The sequence below is a fragment of the Bombina bombina genome, chromosome 8 (assembly GCF_027579735.1).
Source record: "Bombina bombina isolate aBomBom1 chromosome 8, aBomBom1.pri, whole genome shotgun sequence".
Lineage (NCBI taxonomy): Eukaryota > Metazoa > Chordata > Amphibia > Anura > Bombinatoridae > Bombina > Bombina bombina.
The window spans coordinates 264,953,223-264,975,501 of NC_069506.1; the positions used below are offsets into that span (position 1 = coordinate 264,953,223).

The 22,279-nt window shown below is 42.6% G+C and overlaps 1 protein-coding gene across 1 annotated transcript in view; it reads right to left on the reverse strand.

The window, feature by feature from the left end:
• The window catches only part of DSCAML1 (DS cell adhesion molecule like 1), a 391,456-nt gene that overhangs the window by 92,994 nt on the left and 276,183 nt on the right, over window positions 1-22,279 (reverse strand). Inside the window, exons 9-11 of the mRNA XM_053691135.1 lie at window positions 21,735-22,013; window positions 20,511-20,630; window positions 19,530-19,706 (exon numbers count right to left, since the gene is read on the reverse strand). Coding sequence (XP_053547110.1) covers window positions 19,530-19,706; window positions 20,511-20,630; window positions 21,735-22,013 — 576 coding nt within the window. The remainder of the gene's footprint in view (window positions 1-19,529; window positions 19,707-20,510; window positions 20,631-21,734; window positions 22,014-22,279) is intronic.

Sequence of the window (22,279 nt, forward strand, 5' to 3'; positions counted from 1 at the left end):
ATTTATCAGGTAAGTTCGTAAATAAATTATGTTTTCTTTCATGTAATTGGCAAGAGTCCATGAGCTAGTGACGTATGGGATAGAAATACCCAAGATGTGGAAGTCCACAGGGAGGGATACAATAAAAACAGCCATTAAATCCACAAAAAATAAGTTTTTCTCATAAATTGAAAGAAAAAAACTTAAAACATTAGCAGAAGAATCACACTGAAACAGCTGCCTGAAGAACTTTGCTTCTTCTGAAGCAGTCTTTGGTAGAAAATATGGTAGAAAAATGTATGTAAAGAAGACCAAGTTGCTGCTTTGCAAATCTGATCAACTGAAGCTTCATTCTTAAAAGCCCAAGAAGTGGTGACTGATCTAGTAGAATGAGCTGTGATCCTCTGAGGTGGGGACTCTCCCACCTCCAAATAAGCTTTATGAAACAAAAGCTTTAACCAAGATGCCAAAGAAATGGCAGAAGCTTTCTGTCCTTTCATAGACCAGAGAAGACAACAAATAGACTAGAAGTCTTCCTGAAATCTTTAGTAGCTTCAACATAATATTTCAAAGCTCTTACAACATGCAAAGAATGCAAAGATCTTTCAAGAGCATTCTTGGGAATAGGACACAAGGAAGGAACAACAATTTCCCTACTAATATTGTTAGAATTCACAACCGCAAAACAGCCTTATCCTGATGGAAAATCAGAAAAGGAGACTCACAAGAGAGAGCAGACAATTTGGACACTCTTCTAGCTGAAGAGATAGCCAAAAGAATCAACAGTTTCCAAGAAAGTAGTTTAACATCCAAAGCATGCATAAGCTCAAAAGGAGGAGCCTGCAAAATCTTCAAAACCAAATTAAGACTCCAGGGAGGAGAGAATGATTTAATAACAGGCTTGATACGAACCAAAGCCTGAACAAAACAGTGAATATCAGGAAGATTAGCAATCTTTCTATGAAATAAAACAGAAAGAGCAGAGATTTGTCCCTTCAAAGTACTTGCAGACAAACCTTTATCCAAACCATCCTGAAGAAACTGTAAAATTCTAGGAATTCTAAAAGAATGCCAGGAAAATTTATGAGAAGAACACCATGAAATATAGGTCTTCCAAACTCGATAATAAACCTTTCTTGAAACAAACTTACGAGCCTGTAGCATAGTATTAATCACTGAGTCAGAGAAACCTCTATGACTAAGCACTAAGCGTTCAATTTCCATACCTTCAAATTAAATGATTTGAGATCCTGATGGAAAAACGGCCCTTGAGACAGGTCTGGTCTTAGAGGAAGTGGCTAAGGCTGGCAACTGGACATCCGAACAAGATCCGCAAACCAAAACCTGTGAGACCATGCTGGTGCTATCAGAAACACATACAAATGTTCCATAATGATCTTGGAGATCACTTTTGGAAGAAGAACTAGAGGCAGAAAGATATAAGCAGGTTGGTAAAAAACTGCTAAAGCATCCACCATTTCCGCCTGAGGATCCCTGGACCGGTACCTGGGAAGTTTCTTGTTTAGATGAGAAGCCATCAGATCTATTTCTGGAAGACCCCACATCTGTACAATCTGACAAAATACATCTGGATGTAGAGACCACTCCCCCGGATGTAAGGTCTGACAGCTGAGATAATCCGCTTCCCAATTGTCTACACCTGGGCTATGCACCGCAGAAATTAGACAAGAGCTGGATTCTGCCCAAGAAAGTATCTGAGATACTTCTTTCATAGCTAGGGGACTGCGAGTCCCACCCTGATGATTGACATATGCCACAGTTCTGATATTGTCCGTCTGAAGACAAATGAAAGGTTCTCTCTTTAACAGAGGCCAAACCTGAAGAGCCCTGAAAATAGCACGGAGTTCTAAAACATTAATTGGTAACCTCGCCTCTTGAGGTTTCCAAACCCCTTGTGCTGTCAGAGATCCCCAGACAGCTCCTCAACCTGAAAGACTTGCATCTGTTGTGATCACAGTCCAGGTAGGACAAACAAAAGAGGCCCCCTGAATTAAACAATGATGGTCTAACCACCAAGTCAGAGAGAGTTGAATGTTGGGATTTAAGTATATCAATTGTTATATCCGAGTATAATACCTGCACCATTAATTCAGCATACAAAACTGTAGAGGTCTCATGTGAAAACCAGCAAAGGGGATCGCATCCGATGCTGCAGTCATGAGACCTAAAACTTCCATGCACATAGCCACTGAAGGGAATGATTGAGACTGAAGGTTTCGAAAAGCTGAAACCAATTTCATTTGTCTCTTGTCTGTTAAGGACAGAGTCATGGACACTGAATCTATCTGGAAACCTAAAAAGGTGACCCTTGTCTGAGGAATCAAAAAACTCTTTGGTAAATTGATACTCCAACCATGTCTTTGAAGAAACAAGACTAGCTAATTTGTGTGAGATTCGGCTAAATGTAAAGACTGAGCTAGAACCAAGATATCGTCCAAATAAGGAAACACTGCAATACCCTGTTCTCTGATTACAGATAGAAGGGCACTGAGCTTTGGTTTTGGTTTCTTAAAAGGCTTGGATTTATTCCAACTTGAAAAAGGTTTCCAATTGGAACCAGAGTCTTTAGGGGAAGGATTTGTTTTCTGTTCCTTGTTCGGTCGAAAAGAACGAAAACGATTAGAAGCTTTAGATTTACCCTTAGATCTTTTATCCTGAGGCAAAAAAACTCCCTTCCCTCCAGTGATAGATGAAATAATTGAATCCAACTGAAAACCAAATAAATTGTTACCTTTGAAAGAAAGAGATAGTAATCTAGACTTAGATACCATGTCAGCATTCCAAAATTTGAGCCATAAAGCTCTTCTAGCTAAAATAGGGGCCAATTTATCAAAGGTCTTGCGGACCTGATCCGACAGTGCGGATCAGGTCAGCAAGACCTTGCTGAATGCGGAGAGCAATACGCTCTCCGTATTCAGCATTGCACCAGCAGCTCACAAGAGCAACAACAGCCCCCTGCAGACTCACGGCCAATCGGCCACCGACAGGGAGGTGTCAATCAACCTGATCGTATTCGATCGGGTTGAATTCTGGCGATTCCTGACTGCCTGCTCAGAGCAGGCAGACAGGCTTATGGAGCAGCGGTCTTTAGACCGCTGCTTCATAACTGCTGTTTCTGGCGAGTCTGAAGACTCACCAGAAACATGGGCCCACAAGCTCCGTTCGGAGCTTGATAAATGGGCCCCATAGATTTAACATCAATTTTTATGATATCAAAAATAGCATCACAGATAAAATGATTAGCATATTCAAGCAAACAAACAATGCTAGACAAATCAGGCAGCAGGGTTCCAACAGTTGCTTCTGAGACAGGATCAGATTGAGACATCTTGCAAAATGTAAAAGAAAAAATAACATTAAAGCAAAATTTACAAATTCCTTATATGACATTTTCAGGAATGGGAAAAAATGCAAACAGCATAGCCCTTTGAGCATATAGAAGGCAAGAGGCATATAGGAAGTGGAGTAAAAAATAAACAAATTTTTTACAAACATTTTTTGGTGCCAACAATATCCGGAAATGACGCAACTCGCGTCATTACAGATGCAACCTCGTGCAAGGAAAACCTGGTATCAACTAAGACGCCGGGAATGACGAACTTGCGTCATCAAAGACGTACCTTTGTGCCAAAAAATTCTCGTGCCAAGAATGACGCAATAAATAGCAGCATTTTGCACCCTTGCAAGCCTAATTTTGACCGCAAAAGAAAAAACTGTCAATTTGAAAAAAGCACTATACCCCAGGTAAGACAAATAGCTTCCTAAACATGCTTCCCAAACTGAAACTGACAGTCTGCAAAAGGAAATATACATAGACCTGACTCATGGCAAATATAAGTAAAATACATATATTTAAAACTTTATATTAATACATAAAGCGCCAAACCATAGCTGAGAGTGTCTTAAATAAGAAAAACATACTTACCGAAAGACACCCATCCCCATATAGCAGATAGCCAAACTAGTACTGAAAAAGTATCAGCAGAGGTAATGGTATATAACACTATATTGTCGACCGATAACCGAGGACCTTTGAAAAGATTTCCCACAAGGAAAACCATAACATCAATAGGCGATACTCCCTTCACATCCCTCTAACAATCACTGTACTCTGAGAGGACGCTTATCATAGAAGAAATCATAGAAATCAAGCACAAGCTTACTTCACCACCTCCATAGGAGGCAAAGTTTGTAAAACTGAATTGTGGGTGTGGTGAGGGGTGTATTTATAGGCATTTTGAGGTTTGGGAAACTTTGCCCCTCCTGGTAGGATTGTATATCCCATACGTCACTAGCTCATGGACTCTTGCCAACTACATGAAAGAAAACACTTATTACCATAATAGAAAAACACATGAATTTATAAAAAAGTGGCCATTGTAAGATACTATATCCTGAAAACAGGGTAATTTGATTTGTATTGGCTGCAGAATTTAGCGACGCCTGTTAATTTCACTCTCAGCAGCAAAGTGTCTCTTTTTTTAAAGAATACCCTGAGGGCACCAGGCAAGTGTCTGCAAGGTTTCTCACATACCAACCATCAATTTTAGATAATTGAGTCCTCTTTCACAAGCTATGCAAGACCCTGATATTTGTTATTGTGGACCAGCCAAATTTTACTAAATCTAGCTTAGAGATATATATATTGAAATTGTGAGGACAAAAGACAGAAAAAGAAAGAGATAGAAATTTAAAAAAGAATAGAGAGAAAGAAAGAGAGATTGTTCAAAGAACTGGAAAGGAGAAGGGCAGCAAAAAAAAGATGGTGGGCAAGGAGGAGAGACAGACAGGGAGAAAATGGAAAGTGGATAAAAGAAAGAAGGAAATGACTAATAGGCAAGCAGAGCAACTGAGCGCCTGACAGGGGTGGAACTACCATTGGTGCAGCAGGTGGGGTGGCACCAGGGTCCATGTGCTAGGTGGACCTATAGCAGACAGTTACATAGGTGTGTGCAGAATGTGTACAGTATTAATGCAAGAGAGAATTATTTAGTACTGATTGACGAACCATCTATCTATCTATCTATCCTCAAAATCATTAAACAGTGCAAAATGCATATTACTATCTCTTACTACTTATCTACATTTGCGCCCCCCCCCCCCAAAAAAAAAAAAAAAATCACCATGGCCCTCTGTTGAGTAGGTCCGCTACTGGGGCCTAATGGTCCACACTTTAATCTGTGGGCATTATCTTGTAGATAGATAGATAGATAGAGAGAGATAGAGAGAGAGAGAGAGAAAGAGAGAGAAAGAGAGAGAGAGAGAGAAAGAGAATAAAATAGGAGACAGGGAGAAAAAGGTAAACAAAACCAGGGCCTGGTTTTCTAAACGTCTATTCTCAGGCATGAATTTTTTTTAAAAATTAAACAGATAAATAATCTGTCAATGCTATGACATCCTTCACTGGATTCAGTAAAAGCAAATGTTTCTTGGAGACCTGTGTATCTAGCTAAAGGGTGTACTCTACATTTCTGTATGTGAAGGAAAGGCACTTATATTACAGTGTAATGCTCAATAAAATTAGCTGTTAAAAATTGTATTGAAAGTACAAAGTAAAAATCATAATATATGTATTAAAAACTGTATTAATAGCATAGTTGTTAACTGTCCGTTTTTTCCCGGTACAATCCCGAATTTTGGTTTTCCTGTCTCTGCCTTTTAAGCTTGTCACTTGTTCAATTTAGTCTGCATATAGTTTAGGAATATTGTGTGCAGTGCAGTACTCCCACCACAGAGGTCGCTGTGGCATTAGTCTCATTGCTTATAGTATGTTTTTTTTCTGTCGTTTTCTATGGTCTTCTGTGACAAGCAGAAGTTTAGCAGTGTGAGGTCGGGTGTTAGATAAGGTAAAGCCATGCTATGTGATATATAATACCAGGGAAGTAGAAGACAAGGGGTGATGAAGCAAGTAATCTAAATAGTGTTGCACAATTTGAAACATGTCTAATTTCCCCCAAATATATACTGAACATTATTTAGCAGGGGCTTAAAACATAAGGCTTTTTATGTGCTGGGACTGGAATTCACAGAACATACAAAAAAATCCAGATTTACTGGGGCATTTCTGTGTCTATTAACCTATTGCCCACAATCACTGCATCAGCAAAGAAAAAAACATGACTATTTACCTTATAAAATGCCAATAGTGTTTTAGCAAAAGTAAAATATAAAAACAAATACTTAACATATCTGCATATATTGTTCTCAGCAGCCCCAAGACAGTAATTAGCAAGTTAAACATACAGAGGTAAAATCACTGTTTATTTTCAGGCTGTGTAACATGTATAAAAACTAGGGTGCTTTGTGGTGTCCTGCTATACAGATGCTGAAGGGTTAATAATTGAACCCTTGTATGCTTATTTTTGTACTTGCTGTAAAGTTATTCATCTTATGTCAGTTATGTGCTTGAGAGTAAGGGATGTGATGAGGAGCTTGTTGGCAACTACCTGTACATAATAGTTTGAAAGCATTAACGTTTGTGTTAAAATTATGAAACAAGATAAAAATTATTTTTAAAAAACAGAATTTATGCTTACCTGATAAATTACTTTCTCCAACAGTGTGTCCGGTCCACGGCGTCATCCATTACTTGTGGGAATATTCTCTTCCCCAACAGGAAATGGCAAAGAGCACAGCAAAAGCTGTCCATATAGCCCCTCCTCAGGCTCCGCCCCCCAGTCATTCGACCGACAGTTAGGAGAAAAAAAGGAGAAACTATAGGGTACCGTGATGACTGTAGTGTATAGAGAAAAAAAAAATTGTTCAAACCTGATTAAAAAACCAGGGCGGGCCGTGGACCGGACACACCGTTGGAGAAAGTAATTTATCAGGTAAGCATAAATTCTGTTTTCTCCAACATTGGTGTGTCCGCTCCACGGCGTCATCCATTACTTGTGGGAACCAATACCAAAGCTTTAGGACACGGATGAAGGGAGGGAGCAAATCAGGTTACCTAAATGGAAGGCACCACGGCTTGCAAAACCTTTCTCCCAAAAATAGCCTCCGAAGAAGCATAAGTATCAAATTTGTAGAATTTGGCAAAAGGGTGCAGAGAAGACCAAGTCGCTGCCTTACATATCTGATCAACAGAAGCCTCGTTCTTGAAGGCCCATGTGGAAGCCACAGCCCTAGTAGAGTGAGCTGTGATTCGTTCAGGAGGCTGCCGTCCGGCAGTCTCATAAGCCAATCGGATAATGCTTTTCAGCCAGAAAGAAAGAGAGGTAGCAGTAGCTTTTTGTCCTCTCCTCTTACCAGAGTAAACGACAAACAAAGATGAGGTTTGTCTAAAATCCTTTGTTGCTTCTAAATAGAACTTTAAAGCACGAACTACATCTAAATTGTGTAACAAACGTTCCTTCTTTGAAACTGGATTCGGACACAGAGAAGGAACAACTATTTCCTGGTTAATATTCTTGTTGGAAACAACTTTTGGAAGAAAACCAGGCTTAGTACGCAAAACAACCTTATCTGAATGGAACACCAGATAGGGTGGATCACACTGCAAAGCAGATAATTCAGAAACTCTTCTAGCAGAAGAAATAGCAACCAAAAACAGAACTTTCCAAGATAGTAACTTGATATCTACGGAATGTAAAGGTTCAAACGGAACCCCTTGAAGAACTGAAAGAACTAAATTTAGACTCCAAGGAGGAGTCATGGGTCTGTAGACAGGCTTGATTCTGACCAAAGCCTGTACAAAAGCCTGCACATCTGGCACAGCTGCCAGTCGTTTGTGTAACAAGACAGATAAAGCAGAAATCTGTCCCTTTAGAGAACTCGCTGACAACCCTTTATCCAAACCCTCTTGGAGAAAGGAAAGAATCTTAGGAATTTTAATTTTACTCCAGGAGAATCCCTTGGATTCACACCAACAGATATATTTTTTCCATATTTTATGGTAAATCTTTCTAGTCACAGGTTTTCTGGCTTGGACCAGAGTATCTATCACTGAATTTGAAAATCCACGCTTGGATAAAATCAAGCGTTCAATTTCCAAGCAGTCAGCTGCAGAGAAACTAGATTTGGATGTTCCAATGGACCTTGTACTAGAAGATCCTGTCTCAAAGGTAGCTTCCATGGTGGAGCCGATGACATATTCACCAGGTCTGCATACCAAGTCCTGCGTGGCCACGCAGGAGCTATCAGAATCACCGAGGCCTTCTCCTGTTTGATCCTGGCTACGAGCCTGGGAAGGAGAGGAAACGGTGGAAACACATAAGCTAGGTTGAACAACCAAGGCGCCACTAATGCATCCACTAGAGTAGCCTTGGGATCCCTGGATCTGGACCCGTAGCAAGGAACCTTGAAGTTCTGACGGGACGCCATCAGATCCATGTCTGGAATGCCCCATAATTGGGTTAACTGGGCAAAGACCTCCGGATGGAGTTCCCACTCCCCCGGATGGAAAGTCTGACGACTCAAATAATCCGCCTCCCAGTTGTCTACTCCTGGGATATGAATTGCAGATAGGTGGCAGGAGTGATCCTCCGCCCATTTGATGATCTTGGATACCTCTCTCATCGCCAAGGAACTCTTTGTTCCTCCCTGATGGTTGATGTAAGCTACAGTCGTCATGTTGTCCGACTGGAATCTTATGAATCCGGCCTTCGCTAGTTGAGGCCAAGCCCGGAGCGCATTGAATATCGCCCTCAGTTCCAGGATGTTTATCGGGAGAAGGGACTCTTCCCGAGACCATAGACCCTGAGCTTTCAGGGAGTCCCAGACCGCGCCCCAGCCTAATAGACTGGCGTCGGTCGTGACAATGACCCACTCTGGTCTGCGGAAACTCATTCCCTGAGACAGGTGATCCTGAGTCAACCACCAACGGAGTGAGTCTCTGGTTACCTGGTCTACTTGAATCTGGGGAGACAAGTCTGCATAGTCCCCATTCCACTGATTGAGCATGCACAGTTGTAATGGTCTTAGATAAATTCGAGCAAAAGGAACTATGTCCATTGCTGCAACCATCAATCCTACTACTTCCATGCACTGAGCTATGGAAGGCTGCAGAATAGAGTGAAGAACTTGACAAGCGTTTAGAACCTTTGACTTTCTGACCTCTGTCAGGAAGATCTTCCTTTCTAAAGAATCTATTATTGTTCCCAAATAGGGAACTCTTGTTGACGGAGACAGGGAACTCTTTTCTACGTTCACCTTCCACCCGTGAGATCTGAGAAAGGCTAGAACAATGTCTGTATGAGCCTTTGCCTTGGAAAGAGACGACGCTTGAATTAGAATGTCGTCTAGATAAGGTGCCACTGCAATGCCCCTCGGTCTTAGAACCGCTAGAAGGGACCCTAGCACCTTTGTGAAAATTCTGGGAGCAGTGGCTAAACCGAATGGAAGAGCCACGAACTGGTAATGTTTGTCCAGAAAGGTGAACCTTAGGAACTGATGATGATCTTTGTGGATAGGAATATGTAGGTATGCATCCTTTAAATCCACGGTAGTCATATATTGACCCTCCTGGATTGTAGGTAAAATTGTTCGAATGGTTTCCATTTTGAACGATGGAACTCTGAGAAATTTTTTAGAATTTTTAAATCCAGAATTGGTCTGAAAGTTCCCTCTTTTTTGGGAACTACAAACAGGTTTGAGTAAAACCCCTGACCTTGTTCCACAGAGTGTATCACTCCCATCTTTAACAGGTCTTCTACACAACGTAAGAATGCCTGTCTCTTTATTTGGTTTGAAGACAAGCGAGACATGTGGAACCTTCCCCTTGGGGGCAGTTCCTTGAATTCTAGAAGATAACCCTGAGAGACTATTTCTAGTGCCCAGGGATCCGGAACATCTCTTGCCCAAGCCTGAGCAAAGAGAGAGAGTCTGCCCCCTACTAGATCCGGTCCCGGATCGGGGGCTACCCCTTCATGCTGTCTTGGTAGCAGCAGCAGGCTTCTTGGCCTGTTTACCCTTGTTCCAGCCTTGCATTGGTTTCCAAGCTGGTTTAGCCTGGGAAGCGTTACCCTCTTGTCTAGAGGCTGCAGAGTTAGAAGCCGGTCCGTTCCTGAAATTGCGAAAGGAACGAAAATTGGACTTATTCTTAGCCTTAAAAGGCCTATCCTGTGGGAGGGCATGGCCCTTCCCCCCAGTGATGTCTGAAATAATTTCTTTCAATTCTGGCCCAAAAAGGGTCTTACCTTTGAAAGGGATATTAAGCAATTTTGTCTTGGAAGATACATCCGCCGACTAAGATTTTAGCGAGCCACAATTGCAAACCCTGAATTTTTCGTCGCTAATCTCGCTAATTGCAAAGCGGCATCTAAAATAAAGGAATTAGCTAACTTAAGTGCGTGAATTCTGTCCATGACTTCCTCATATGGAGTCTCCATATTAAGCGACTTTTCTAGTTCATCAAACCACAGAAACACGCCGCCGTAGTGACAGGAATAATGCACGAAATAGGTTGGAGGAGGTAACCTTTCTGAACAAAAATCTTTTTAAGCAAACCCTCCAATTTTTTTATCCATAGGATCTTTGAAAGCACAATTGTCCTCAATGGGAATAGTCGTGCGTTTGGCTAGGGTAGAAACTGCCCCCTCAACCTTAGGGACTGTTTGCCATGTGTCCTTCCTTGGGTCGACCATGGGGAACAATTTCTTAAATATAGGAGGAGGGACAAAGGGTATGCCTGGTTTCTCCCACTCCTTATTCACTATGTCCGCCACCCTTTTAGGGATCGGAAAGGCATCAGGGTGCACTGGGACCTCTAAGAATTTGTCCATCTTGCACAATTTTTCTGGAATGACCAAAGAGTCACAATCATCCAGAGTAGATAGCACCTCCTTAAGTAATGCGCGGAGATGCTCTAACTTAAATTTAAACGTCACAACATCAGGTTCTGCCTGTTGAGAAATTCTTCCTGAATCTGAAAGTTCTCCTTCCGACAAACCCTCCCTCACTGCCACTTCTGACTGGTGTGAGGGTATGACAGAAACTATCGTCAGCGCCTTCTTGCTCCACTGTATTTAAAACTGAGCAATCACACTTTCTCTGAAATGCTGGCATTTTGGATAAAATATTAGCTATGGAATTATCCATTACTGCCGTTAATTGTTGCATAGTAACAAGCATTGGCGCGCTAGATGTACTAGGGGTCGCCTGCGCGGGCATAACTGGTGTAGACACAGAAGGAGAGGATGATGAACTATCCCCACTACCTTCATTTGAGGAATCATCTTGGGCAACCTTATTAAATGTGACAGTACTGTCCTTACTTTGTCTGGACGCCATGGCACAATTATCACATACATTTGAAGGGGGGACCACCTTGGCCTCCATACATACAGAACATGTTCTATCTGAAGGTACAGACATGTTAGACAGGCTTAAACAGATTAATAATGCAAAAAAACCGTTTTAAAACAAAACCTGTTACTGTCTCTTTAAATTTTAAACAGAGCACACTTTATTTCTGAATGTGTGAAAAACTATGAAGGAAATATCCAATCTTTACCAATTTTTCACCACAGAGTCTTAATGCTTTAAAAGTATTGCACCCAAATTTTCAAGCTTTTAACCCCTTAATTGAGGAAACGGAGCCGTTTAATCAAATAACAACTCTTAACCCCAATACAGTCCCAGCCACAGCGTTTGCTGCGACTTCACCTGTCCTTAGGAGTTATACGATACCAAATTAAGCCTTCCAGGAACGTTTTCAATGTTCACCAGACCCTCTCACATGCAGCTGCATGCACTGCATCCAAAAGAAACTGCGCAGTTATGGCGCGAAAATGAGGCTCTGCCTACTATAGTGAAAGGCCCCTCTGACTGGAAAGTTGTCTAAACAACTGCCAGGCGCCTAAAAACGTTCCCCCACAATAAAAGTTTTATAAATCACCTCAGATTACATAAAAAACTTAAATAAAACAATCGATTTAGCCCACAAGAGTGTCAACCAGTGTATAGCCCATAATAAGCCCTCATTCTTTTAAGAGTCTAAGAAAATGGCTTACCGATCCCCAAGAGGGAAAATGACAGTCTTCTAGCATTACACAGTCTTGTTAGAAATGGATTAGTCATACCTTGAGCAGAAAAGTCTGCTAACTGTTCCCCCCAACTGAAGTTCTCTGGGCTCAACAGTCCTGCGTGGGAACAGCAATTGATTTTAGTTACTGCTGCTAAAATCATACTCCTCTTTTAAACAGAACTCTTCATCCCTTTCTGTTTTAGAGTAAATAGTACAACCGGCACTATTTTAAAATAACAAACTCTTGATAGCAGAATAAAAAACTACAACTAAACACCACATACTCTTCACCATCTCCGTGGAGATGCTACTTGTTCAGAGCGGCAAAGAGAATGACTGGGGGGCGGAGCCTGAGGAGGGGCTATATGGACAGCTTTTGCTGTGCTCTTTGCCATTTCCTGTTGGGGAAGAGAATATTCCCACAAGTAATGGATGACGCAGTGGACCGGACACACCAATGTTGGAGAAAACATAATTTATGCTTACCTGATAAATTTATTTCTCTTGAAGTGTATTCAGTCCACGGGTCATCCATTACTTATGGAATATATCCCCTTCCCAACAGGAAGCTGCAAGAGGATCACCCAAGCAGAGCTGCTACATAGCTCCTCCCCTCACATGTCATATCCATTCATTCGACCGAAACAAGACAAGAAAGGAGAAACCATAGGGTGCAGTGGTGACTGGAGTTTTAATTAAAATTTAGATCTGCCTTAAAAAGACAGGGCGGGCCGTGGACTGAATACACTACAAGAGAAATAAATTTATCAGGTAAGCATAAATTATGTTTTCTCTTGTTAAGTGTATTCAGTCCACGGGTCATCCATTACTTATGGGATACCAATACCAAAGCCAAAGTACACGGATGATGGGAGGGACAAGGCAGGAACTTAAACGGAAGGAACCACTGCCTGTAGAACCTTTCTCCCAAAAACAGCCTCCGAAGAAGCAAAAGTGTCAAATTTGTAAAATTTTGAAAAAGTGTGAAGCGAAGACCAAGTTGCAGCCTTGCAAATCTGTTCAACAGAGGCCTCATTCTTAAAGGCCCAGGTGGAAGCCACAGCTCTAGTGGAATGAGCTGTAATTCTTTCAGGGGGCTGCTGTCCAGCAGTCTCATAGGCTAAACGTATTATGCTACGAAGCCAAAAGGAGAGAGAGGTTGCCGAAGCTTTTTGACCTCTCCTCTGACCAGAGTACACGACAAACAGGGAAGAAGTTTGACGAAAATCTTTAGTTGCCTGTAAATAGAACTTCAGGGCACGGACTACGTCCAGATTATGCAAAAGTCGTTCCTTCTTTGAAGAAGGATTAGGACATAATGATGGAACAACAATCTCCTGATTGATATTCCTGTTAGAAACTACCTTAGGTAAAAACCCAGGTTTAGTACGCAGAACTACCTTGTCTGAATGGAAAATCAGATAAGGAGAATCACAATGTAAGGCCGATAACTCAGAGACTCTTCGAGCCGAAGAAATAGCCATCAAAAACAGAACTTTCCAAGATAAAAGCTTAATATCAATGGAATGAAGGGGTTCAAACGGAACCCCTTGCAGAACTTTAAGAACCAAGTTTAAGCTCCACGGAGGAGCAACAGTCTTAAACACAGGCTTAATCCTAGCCAAAGCCTGACAAAAAGCCTGGAGGTCTGGAACTTCTGCCAGACGTTTGTGTAAGAGAATAGACAGAGCAGAAATCTGTCCCTTTAACGAACTAGCAGATAAGCCCTTTTCTAAACCCTCTTGTAGAAAGGACAATAGCCTAGGAATCCTAACCCTACTCCATGAGTAACCCTTGGATTCGCACCAATATAAATATTTACGCCATATCTTATGGTAAATTTTTCTGGTAACAGGCTTCCGTGCCTGTATTAAGGTATCAATAACTGACTCCGAGAAGCCACGCTTTGATAGGATCAAGCGTTCAATCTCCATGCAGTCAGCCTCAGAGAAATTAGATTTGGATGTTTGAAAGGACCTTGTATTAGAAGGTCCTGCCTCAGAGGTAGAGACCATGGTGGACAGGACGACATGTCCACTAGGTCTGCATACCAGGTCCTGCGTGGCCACGCAGGCGCTATCAGAATCACCGATGCTCTCTCCTGTTTGATCTTGGCAATCAGTCGAGGTAGCATCGGAAATGGTGGAAACACATAAGCCATGTTGAAGACCCAAGGGGCTGTCAGAGCATCTATCAGCGCTGCTCCCGGGTCCCTGGATCCGTAACAAGGAAGCTTGGCGTTCTGGCGAGACGCCATGAGATCCAGATCTGGTTTGCCCCAACGATGAATCAGTTGAGCGAAGACCTCCGGATGAAGTTCCCACTCCCCCGGATGAAAAGTCTTTCGACTTAGAAAATCCGCCTCCCAGTTCTCCACGCCTGGGATGTAGATCGCTGACAGGTGGCAAGAGTGAGACTCTGCCCAGCAAATTATCTTTGAGACTTCCAACATCGCTAGGGAACTCCTGGTTCCCCCTTGATGGTTGATGTAAGCCACAGTCGTGATGTTGTCCGACTGAAATCTGATGAACCTCAGTGTTGCTAACTGAGGCCAAGCTAGAAGAGCATTGAATATTGCTCTCAACTCCAGAATACTTATTGGGAGGAGTTTCTCCTCCTGAGTCCATAATCCCTGAGCCTTCAGGGAGTTCCAGACTGCGCCCCAACCTAGAAGGCTGGCATCTGTTGTTACAATTGTCCAATCTGGCCTGCGAAAGGTCATCCCCTTGGACAGATGGACCCGAGAAAGCCACCAGAGAAGAGAATCTCTGGTCTCTTGATCCAGATTTAGTAGAGGGGACAAATCTGAGTAATCCCCATTCCACTGACTTAGCATGCATAATTGCAGAGGTCTGAGATGCAGGCGCGCAAATGGTACTATGTCCATTGCCGCTACCATTAAGCCGATTACTTCCATGCACTGAGCTACTGACGGGCGTGGAATGGAATGAAGGACACGGCAAGCATTTAAAAGTTTTGATAACCTGGCCTCCGTCAGGTAAATTTTCACTTCTACAGAATCTATCAGAGTCCCTAGGAAGGAGACTCTTGTGAGTGGTGATAGAGAACTCTTTTCCACGTTCACCTTCCACCCATGCGACTTCAGAAATGCCAGAACTATCTCTGTATGAGACTTGGCAATTTGAAAACTTGACGCTTGTATCAGAATGTCGTCTAGGTACGGAGCCACCGATATGCCTCGCGGTCTTAGCACCGCTAGGAGTGAGCCCAGAACCTTTGTAAAAATTCTCGGGGCCGTAGCTAACCCGAAGGGAAGAGCTACAAACTGGTAATTCCTGTTTAGAAAGGCAAATCTTAGGTACTGATAATGATCTTTGTGAATCGGTATATGAAGGTAGGCATCCTTTAAGTCTACTGTGGTCATGTATTGACCCTCTTGGATCATGGGTAGGATGGTTCGCATGGTTTCCATTTTGAATGATGGAATTTGTTTAAGATTTTTAGGTCCAAGATTGGTCTGAAGGTTCCCTCTTTCTTGGGAACCACAAACAGATTTGAGTAAAACCCTTGCCCTTGTTCCGTCCGCGGAACTGGGTGGATCACCCCCATTACTAAGAGGTCTTGTACACAGCGTAGAAATGCCTCTTTCTTTATTTGGTTTGCTGATAACCTTGAAAGATGAAATCTCCCTTGTGGAGGAGAAGCTTTGAAGTCCAGAAGATATCCCTGAGATATGATCTCCAACGCCCAGGGATCCTGGACATCTCTTGCCCAAGCCTGGGTGAAGAGAGATAGTCTGCCCCCCACTAGATCCGTTTCCGGATCGGGGGCCCTCTCTTCATGCTGTCTTAGGGGCAGAAGTAGGCTTTCTGGCCTGCTTGCCCTTGTTCCAGGGCTGGTTAGCTTTCCAGCCCTGTCTGTAACGAGCAAAAGGTCCTTCCTGTTTTGGAGCGGAGGAAGTTGATGCTGCTCCTGCCTTGAAGTTACGAAAGGCACGAAAATTAGACTGTTTGGCCTTTGATTTGGCCCTGTCCTGAGGAAGAGTATGACCCTTACCTCCAGTAATGTCCGCAATAATTTCTTTCAAGCCGGGCCCGAATAAGGTCTGACCTTTGAAAGGAATATTAAGCAATTTAGATTTAGAAGTCACGTCGGCTGACCAGGATTTAAGCCATAGCGCTCTGCGCGCCTGGATGGCGAATCCGGAGTTCTTAGCCGTTAGTTTGGTTAAATGTACAACGGCATCAGAAACAAATGCATTAGCTAGCTTCAGTGCTTTAAGCTTGGCCATAATCTCATCCAATGGAGCTGTGCGAATGGCCTCTTCCAGAGACTCAAACCAGAATGCCGCAGCAGCAGTGACAGGCGCAATGCATGCAAGGGGCTGTAAGATAAAACCTTGTTGAACAAACATTTTCTTAAGGTAACCTTCTAATTTCTTATCCATTGGATCCGAAAAAGCACAACTATCCTCCACCGGGATAGTGGTACGTTTAGCTAAAGTAGAAACTGCTCCCTCCACCTTAGGGACCGTCTGCCATAAGTCTCGTGTGGTGGCGTCTATTGGAAACATTTTTCTAAATATCGGAGGAGGGGAAAAGGGCACACCGGGTCTGTCCCACTCCTTGCTAATAATTTCTGTAAGCCTTTTAGGTATAGGAAAAACGTCAGTACACACCGGTACCGCAAAGTATCTATCCAACCTACATATCTTCTCTGGAATTGCAACCGTGTTACAATCATTCAGAGCCGCTAATACCTCCCCTAGCAATACACGGAGGTTCTCAAGCTTAAATTTAAAATTAGAAATCTCTGAATCCGGTCTCCCTGGATCAGATCCGTCACCCACAGAATGAAGCTCTCCGTCCTCATGTTCTGCAAATTGTGACGCAGTATCAGACATGGCTCTCACATCATCAGCACGCTCTGTCCTTAACCCAGAGCTATCGCACTTGCCTCTTAATTCAGGCAATTTAGATAATACCTCTGTCATAACAGCAGCCATGTCTTGCAAAGTGATTTGTATGGGCCTCTCTGATGTACTTGGCGCCACAATATCACGCGCCTCCTGAGCGGGAGGCGAAGGTACTGACACGTGAGGAGAGTTAGTCGGCATAACTTCCCCCTCGTTGTCTGGTGATAATTTCTTTACAGATATAAATTGACTTTTATTTAAAGTGACATCAATACATTTAGTACACATATTTCTATGGGGCTCCACATTGGCCTTCAAACATAGTGAACAAACAGATTCATCTGTGTCAGACATGTTTAAACAGACTAGCAATGAGACTAGCAAGCTTGGAAAATGCTTTCAAATAAGTTTACAAGCAATATAAAAAACGCTACTGCGCCTTTAAGAAGCACAAAAAAATTGTCACAGTTGAAATAACAATGAACTAAATCAGTTATAGCAACCAAATTTTCACAGTAAATGTATTAAGTTAGCAAAGCATTGCACCCACTAGCAAATGGATGATTAACCCCTTAATACCCAAAAAACGGATAATCAATTTAACAATTAATGTTTTTATCACAGTCGAACACACTGTCACAGGTCTGCTGTGACTGATTACCTCCCTCAAAATGAATTTTGAAGACCCCTGAGCTCTCTAGAGACGTCCTGGATCAAGGAGGAAGAAGCAGGAAGACTGTAACTGAATTTTTACTGCGCAAAAAAGCGCTAAAATAGGCCCCTCCCACTCATATTACAACAGTGGGAAACCTCAGTTTCTATGTAGAAATAAACGACGGCCATGTGGAAAATCATGCCCCAAAAGATTTATCACCAAAGTACCTCACAAAAAACGAATAACATGCCAGTAAACGTTTAAAACATGCACTTTAAAAGTTAGGTAGTGTTATTAATAAGCCTGCTACCAGTCGCTTCTACTGCAGTTAAGGCTCATACATTACTTCAGTATTAACAGTATTTTCTTAGTCAAATTCCATTCCTTAGAAAATTACTTATTGTACATACATTCATCAGCCTGATACCAGTCGCTACTGCATTTAAGGCTGTACTTACATTACATCGGTATCAGCAGTATTTTCTTAGTCAATTCCATTCCTTAGAAAATTAATTTACTGCACATACCTTGTTTGCAGGATTCCCCACACGCTATTCCCTTTCTGAAAGTTACCCCACTGCTCAGAATGTGCGAGAACATCCAGTGGATCTTAGTTACTTCTGCTAAGATCATAGAAAACGCAGGCAGATTCTTCTTCCAAATACTGCCTGAGAACAAACAGCACACTCCGGTGCCATTTAAAATAACAAACTTTTGATTGAAGAAATAAACTAAGTATAAAAAACACCACAGACCTCTCACAACGTCCTATCTAGTTGAGTTGCAAGAGAATGACTGGATATGACATGTGAGGGGAGGAGCTATGTAGCAGCTCTGCTTGGGTGATCCTCTTGCAGCTTCCTGTTGGGAAGGGGATATATTCCATAAGTAATGGATGACCAGTGGACTGAATACACTTAACAAGAGAAATTGTGTTTAATCTACGTAGTAACAAATCACATTTAGGGGCCAATTTAACAAAGGTCTGTCGGACCTGATTCGACAGTGCGGATCAGGTCCGACAGACCTCGCTGAATGTGGAGAGCAATACGCTCTCCATATTCAGCATTGCACCAGCAGCTCTTGTGAGCTGCTGGTGCAACGCCGCCCCCTGCAGATTTGCGCAGGGGGGTGTCAATCAACCCGATCGTACTCGATCAGATTGAATTGCGGCAATGTCTATCCGCCTGCTCAGAGCAGGTGGACAGGTTATGGAGCAGCGGTCTTCAGACCGCTGCTTCATAACTGGTGTTTCTGGCAAACCTGCAGGCTCGCCAGAAACACGGGCCCTCAAGCTCCATACAGAGCTTGATAAATGGGCCCCTTAATGTACATTATAATTTCAAAATGTGAAATAGAGAGGGAGATAAAAGTGTACCTTATTTTTCTATTTTAGCGAGTAGTCTGAAGTTCACTCGTGAGTCTCAAAGTATTTCCAAAGCTTTTTACCCCTGCAAGTCTCGCTGTTTTATCTCTCCAAACATAAACTGGAAAATTTGTCTCAAAATACACAATGCACTTATTGCACCAACAGAAAGTAGAAAACAGATACAATTTACAGTATGCTTTTAACAGGGTAATTGTATTTTGTATTTGCCTCAAAAATTGTTATCATAGCTGGTTGCTCTGTTTTCACATTCTCCATCACTGTAAGTTTCTCTATTCCAGAGAGCTTTACTACTTTCTATGGGAGGCAACTTGTCACTTGCAGTAACTTCTGGGTTCAGAATTGACTGAGGTCTGCCCTTAGGAGGGTCAGTGTGGCATTTTACTCCATGCTGGCCAATTTTAGAGAACAAGGGCCTTAGAGAAGGCTCAAGAGAAATCACAAGATATAATGGAGATGAACACAGAGGTACACAAAGTATGAGATGAATAGAGAGAAAAACAGAGATGACAAGAGAGAGGGAGGGGAAGAGAGACAGAGAGAGGGTAGGAAAGAAAAAAAAGGTATAAGACACAGAGAGAGTGTCTACCTGACGTTTAAACACTATAAACAAGCCACTTATCTTAAACCAGCATTTACTTACTTTTCACTGTGAGGAACATGGACTTGCTGATATCAGTGCCCACTCCATTGCTGGCCTGGCACAAGTAATACCCTATGTCCTCCTCTAGCACATGTCGGATTAGCAGAGAGCTATTGGGCAAAATCTGGATCCGCCCCGTGAGGGGCACTGGGTGGTACTGCTGAGGGTTTCCGCTACCTGGAAATAAACAAAAAGAATAATCTTCAAAAGACAATTGAGGGTGCTGCTAAAACAGGATGGCACTGCTGCTGGCTGTGCTGTGCTTGTGCTGTGTATACATGTCATGGTGTATCAGTGTGTAAGGGGAGGCTGGCACTGCTGCTGTCTGTGCTGTACCTGTGCTGTGTATACATGTCATGGTGTATCAGTGTGTGAAAGGGAGGCTGGCACTGCTGCTGTCTGTGCTGTACCTGTGCTGTGTATACATGTCATGGTGTATCAGTGTGTGAGGGGGAGGCTGGCACTGCTGCTGTCTGTTCTGTGTATACATGTCATGGTGTATCAGTGTGTGAGGGGGAGGCTGGCACTGCTGCTGTCTGTGCTGTACCTGTGCTGTGTATACATGTCATGGTGTATCAGTGTGTGAGAGGGAGGCTGGCACTGCTGTCTGTGCTGTACCTGTGCTGTGTATACATGTCATGGTGTATCAGTGTGTGAGAGGGAGGCTGACACTGCTGCTGTCTGTGCTGTACCTGTGCTGTGTATACATGTCATGGTGTATCAGTGTGTGAGGGTGAGGCTGGCACTGCTGCTGTCTGTGCTGTACCTATGCTGTGTATACATGTCATGGTGTATCAGTGTGTGAGAGGGAGGCTGGCACTGCTGCTGTCTGTGCTGTACCTGTGCTGTGAATACGTCATGGTGTGTCAGTGTGTGAGGGAAGGCTGCCACTACTGCTTTTGCTGTGTGTACTGTATATATCATGGTCTATCAGCTACATTGCTAGTACATGGAGGATGGTATATTTTCTGTGGCACTTACCCTTGGCATGCTTCCACACCACCTTGGGTGGAGGATACCCATCCACAGAGCAATTTAATACACCAGCCTTGCCATAAATTCCATCCTGGTTGTTTGGTTGAACGACAAACCTTGGAGGCACTAAGAGACACGGTAATGAAATGAGTTATCCAGTAGAACAACAGAGCATATACATAAGATACTTCAGAGCATTGTGCCTCAACCACAGCAACCTGGAGTGCGTAGTACCTGCAGAGCATTGCTCCTTCTCACAATAAGTACTGCATAGAACATTACACCTTTTACATCCTGCAGAACAATGCATGTAATACACAGTGCCCTACATTGCTTTACACCTTTGTAACCCTTTTAAATGACATTTCTTATTAACCCTGTGCAAAACCGTCTTTGCTTAATATTTTAGTGTGAGTCTCCCAGCTCATTTCATATTTATGATTACATAAGTATGCAGCCCTGAATAACACGCTCATTACATATTCATGATAACATTAGCAATGTGCAATAAAACTCGTCAAATCCACAGAGCTCATTAACCCTTTCGTGGGCACTAAGCTACAGATCGCCAGTTGTAAGTTCTAAATAAATGCACCTTCAGGTTTGCACAGCACTTTGAATACAGTTACTAAATGCAGCAGATTGTAAAACATAAGTAGGGCATTGTACTCTCTCTTTCAAAAGATTTCTTTTAACCATTTCATGCAACCACGGTATGCTTGTGCGCAACTATGAATATACTAATGTTTTTAAAATAATTGAAAACTTTGTAACAATATTGGTTCTGTCACTCAATAAATTAATCAATCCCATCTAGTCATCAGAACCCTCTTCCCTCTCTCATTCCCCAAATGTAGCCTGACCTCCAGTATTGTCTCATGTGAATCAGTTACTGCCCAATCCCCTCTGTTAACCCCTCTACCACATTATCTCCCAGAGATTTTCCTGAAGCATTATGTTTGTTTTTGCACCAGTAATGAATTCGGGATAAGCTTCAATAAATACAAATCTGTGTGCTGTATGCATTAAGGAATCTGGATTATTTCTCAGAGATGTTGGTTGTTTTAATACAGCATTGAGAATAAAAATGAATTTAAAACCTTTAAAGATGTGTTAGAGGGAGGACCATTAAACTCACTGACCCTCTGCCTTTTTCACTAGCTGTACTCTCCTTCTCATCCCTTCTATCCCTCTTCTGACTTATTCCCCCCTCCCATTCCCCCCTCTTACCTCTGACTATGAGTTGCCTCTCGCGGCTTACAGTGGCGGCATCATTGCTTGCTATACACGTGTAGTTCCCATTGTGCTTGAGTGAGACACTTGATATTTGTAATGAGCTCATGAACTCCTTGCTTTCTATAGTGATACCGGAACCAGACACGATCACCTGCCCATCTTTGCGCCAGGTGATACGGATTGGCATGTCTCCAGAAGATACTACACATGGAATGTACAAGAGCTGCCCAATAGATGCAGGGGGGAACTCAAAGGGCTGTATCAGTGGTGGCACTGGGAGAGAATGACAAAGGCAGTAGACAAATTTAGCATTCTTCAGTCATTCTATTTATATTTTTATAGCCAGAAATGAAGAATGAAATTGACTAAGCAAGTATAGTGTTTGAGCGAGTGTGAATATTTGTGTTCGTGATGAAGACAATTTGAGTGTGCAAAAACCGATAGAGCACATTTGTTTGACATAATTGGCTGTATTCTTGGGATTGTTCATTATATAACTTTCCACTGCATAAGCTATTGCTCGCGTTTAAGCTGCTATC